Source organism: Artemia sp. Qi Xiang Cuo, unplaced genomic scaffold (genome assembly GCF_049724085.1).
Source record: "Artemia sp. Qi Xiang Cuo unplaced genomic scaffold, ASM4972408v1 HiC_scaffold_3386, whole genome shotgun sequence".
Taxonomy (NCBI): Eukaryota; Metazoa; Arthropoda; class Branchiopoda; order Anostraca; family Artemiidae; genus Artemia; species Artemia sp. Qi Xiang Cuo.
In genome coordinates this window covers 1,952,167-1,955,740 of record NW_028300811.1, presented here as the reverse complement: position 1 = coordinate 1,955,740, position 3,574 = coordinate 1,952,167, and the positions used below count along the sequence as shown (strand labels likewise).

The following is a 3,574-nucleotide window of genomic DNA, read 5'->3' as shown; positions in this document are numbered from 1 at the left end:
CTGAGATTAAGAAAACAGTATTTTTCTCACTTTGATGTATTTTCATGGTTTATTAATGTCTAATGGGGTCAAGGTCAATTGATTTGTTGTTGTTGTTTGGACAGGTGTAATGACACGAGGGGTGATTTACATAATCGCTAGGGGGAATGTATTGATCTAGGGGAGAGAATTTCCGAGAACTTGATTTACATAATCGCTGGGGAGAATGTATTGATCCGATAACGGGAAACAGGATCCCATGTCTCCTTCTAAGCCTATCATGGAGACGGTTACATCTCCTTCTAAGCCAATGAGAGAGTCGGTTACATATTGTTTCACAATAAAACGCAAATAGCACGTGTGATTTCGTATATAACGGACCAGCGTTGTGATTAAACATTCAGAATGTTATGTGCCTCTATGGATATAACATTGGATATTATTAATTTGGATACTTTGGATAAAATGAATTACAATGTGAGTTCTGTTTAGCAAATTTTCATAGATTATTTTCAAATAGAACCATTTTACATAGTCCCCCTCAACTCTATTCAAATTCGGGTACCCCCCTCCCACAATACAAACTCAACTATATATTGTTTATACTTGCTAGAAAGCTTAAAATATGTTCTTTTTTACCACGTAAACCTAACCTCCCCCCTCCACACCCCCTCCTCTGTTTATGATTTTAATTCTTCCATTGGAAATAAAATTGTTTTTGATCTCTCCTTTTGACAGCCAACTTTCTGTCAATCCCTTAGCTATTAATATACAGTTTCCATTTAAGCCACCCGCTAACTTGGCATAAACATTCCCGCAACGATTTAGTTAGCTGTCACCCTTTTAAAGCACATCCGCTTTCTCAATCCTTTTCGTTAGCGACTTAAACAAAAGGTTTCACAGATCAAAAAGGATTGTTTTTCCCGTCAAATTAAAAACATTTTCACGCTGAAAGAGATTACTGTTTATTAAGCTAAGCCTATGCAACCTGTATGGAAGAGTGAAACGAGTTATTTCCAAAATTATGGTATAACAATATTTTTTTAGGACATTATGTAAAAAAGGGGAAGGGGCAATGCCTCAATTCTAACACATTCATTGTAACAAAGTGAAAACAAAGTGTTTCTTGGCGTGAAGAGTAAGAGCCTGGGATTTCTAAGAAAAAGAATACATAACTTTATTATGCGTAAATTGAATAGCTTTAATTTCCAAGCATAGTATATTTCTCATAAAATTTTAGATTTTTGCTTTACTGAAAAGGGGGGAGGGGGCTTCTTTACAATAAATGCTTTCTAGTCAAAATTATGGTTAGGGCGTTGGAGGGGTACTAATTTTTTCTTCTGTAAAAAAGGGGAAAATTATTTCAATACTAAATTTTTTCTCTTCTTTAAGGCAAATTATGAAGAATGTGTGGCCCCTCCATCTAAGAGAGCAAGGGGTAATAATAAAACCCCTGCGAATGTGAAAGTTGTGCAGTATGGTTGCTGGACGAGGCCCTCCAGACAAGTGTTGCCAGCCCAAGTCCAATCCAATCAGGAACCAATGCAACCTACCAGTGACATCGCCGTCACCGTACCTGTGCAAGCCCGTGACATCGCTGGCTCGACTGCAAAAATCCGTGCCGTCACTGGCCCTAATGCACAAGCCGCATCCCAATCTGCACAAGAACGTGACGCCGCCGGCCCGTCTGCCCTCCATCATGCGTTGCCTGGGCCTTCAAGAGCTGCCCCACCTACACAAGGTCAGGAGGTGGCCCTCCAGCATGCTATGCCAGAACCTTCAGGCACTCAACTACAGCCGAAATATAAAAATGTAAGCATTTTTACCTAACTTATAGAAGTATCTAAACAAACCCATTTTCCATCACTGTAAAAGTGTGCGTCAGAGATATTAAAATCTTATTTTCTCTATAATCCCCCACCCCTTGTTTTAAATTTCTCTGCTCCTCCCTCCCTCAGAGATATCTAAATATAATATTATTTTTTGCTTCTCAAAGAAACCGCTCTTTTTTTAATCTTTCTTATTTTCTCTGCCCACTGTAGGCATCTTTGCTATCTTTTCAACCTCATAATAATATTTTTAGCTAATTTCTAGTTTACTGTTAGGTTAGGCTTTTTATCTCAAAATACTATTTTTCGCTAGAATATTATAGTTTTAAGGGGCCTTCCAACAATCGATTCATTTCATCACAGTAAAAGCGTTGCAGAGATATTAAAAGACATTGTTCCCCCTTTTAAATCAGGTCAATTATCGTAATCTTTACTTTATAAAATACTTTTATTTAAACACAATTCTCTATTGGAAAGAGTTAGTATATGAAGTAAAGACATCTTTTTTTTAAAAGAATATAAAGAGTATTAATATGAATTATTTTTTGAGGAGTTGTTTGAACAAAATCAAAACCTTCTATGTTATTTTTTGATTGTATTAAGTTGTAACTTTCAGAATATATATAGAGTAGAGAACTAAATGCTACTGCCAAGCGTGTTTTTAAATAATAATCCAATTTTTTTAAATAGGAATGATTTAGACACTTTGAAAATAACCTATTTTTCTTTTATAGATTACATTGGCTCCATATGCTCTGACCCCCTCACCAACTGAAGAAAGCAGTACTGAACTCATCCAAGGGGCAATGGAATTTAATGCAATTCATGACAATGAATCGCCAATATCAACGAATTGCATGGTATCGTTAATTCACTTGAAATACCGTTTAATACTAATGATTTTTTAGCTGATTATTTTAATGTTGATTATAGCGCAGTTGAGCAGGGGGAATTGAGTCCAAACACATTACAAATTTTAGAGGATTTTTCCAATGAATTAACAGGGAACCCTCCCCCCGCTGATAACCTACTTCCACTTCAAAAAACTGAAGTGGCTTCCCATAGGCCTATTTTTGAGAAATGTGGGGGAGGGGGTAGTGATAATATACAAGAGCAGAGGAGGAGGAGGAGGAGGGGGCTACTATCCAATTTAAGACATTCCCTGAGTTTCAACTTTCAAATACAATTTTAAATACAATAGTTGTCTACACTGCAACTTTTGGAGACCTTTTTAATTCGCTTTTATGTGGTAATTTTGTGTTTGACCCTGTAGAAATTGTTCATGAATATGTAGATAGAATTCGCGCACTTCTAAGGAATTAAATTCAGTTGTTGCGAGGGGGTAGGAATTCCGTTACGGTTTCTATTGTTTTAAAGGTGTTTAAATGAGGGAAAAAGTGAGGTTTATCATCATTATGTACATACCGAGATGCGATTGGTCTATCCAAATTTAGAGAATTTTGAGGGTGTTTTTTCCGAGTAGATAGGCCATATTATCACGCATCTCGACAATTATAACGAAAATGGTAGCGGGTCTGTAGTTCTTTATGTTGAAAATTTAAGCGTTAATATATGTAAATTTAAGAAAGATTTTATTTTAAGAGGGGGGAGTGGGCCAAGGGCAATTGAATTAAAATATAATTTTGATCTAGTAGGATGTCAAGGTGTCGAGAGAATCTGCTTTGAAACAGGTCAAAAATGTTTCAAGTAGGCTTTCCTGATTTCAGCTTTCTGGCCTTTGAAATATGGCCCTACAAAGACGAATT

General features: G+C 36.4%; 1 protein-coding gene across 1 annotated transcript in view; it reads left to right on the top strand.

Moving 5' to 3' along the window:
• LOC148938347 (uncharacterized) overlaps window positions 1-2,716 on the top strand; it is a 63,757-nt gene extending 61,041 nt beyond the window's left edge. The window contains exon 4 of the mRNA XM_089107862.1: window positions 2,543-2,716. Coding sequence (XP_088963988.1) covers window positions 2,543-2,716 — 174 coding nt within the window. The remainder of the gene's footprint in view (window positions 1-2,542) is intronic.
• The last annotated feature ends 858 nt before the right edge of the window (window positions 2,717-3,574 follow it).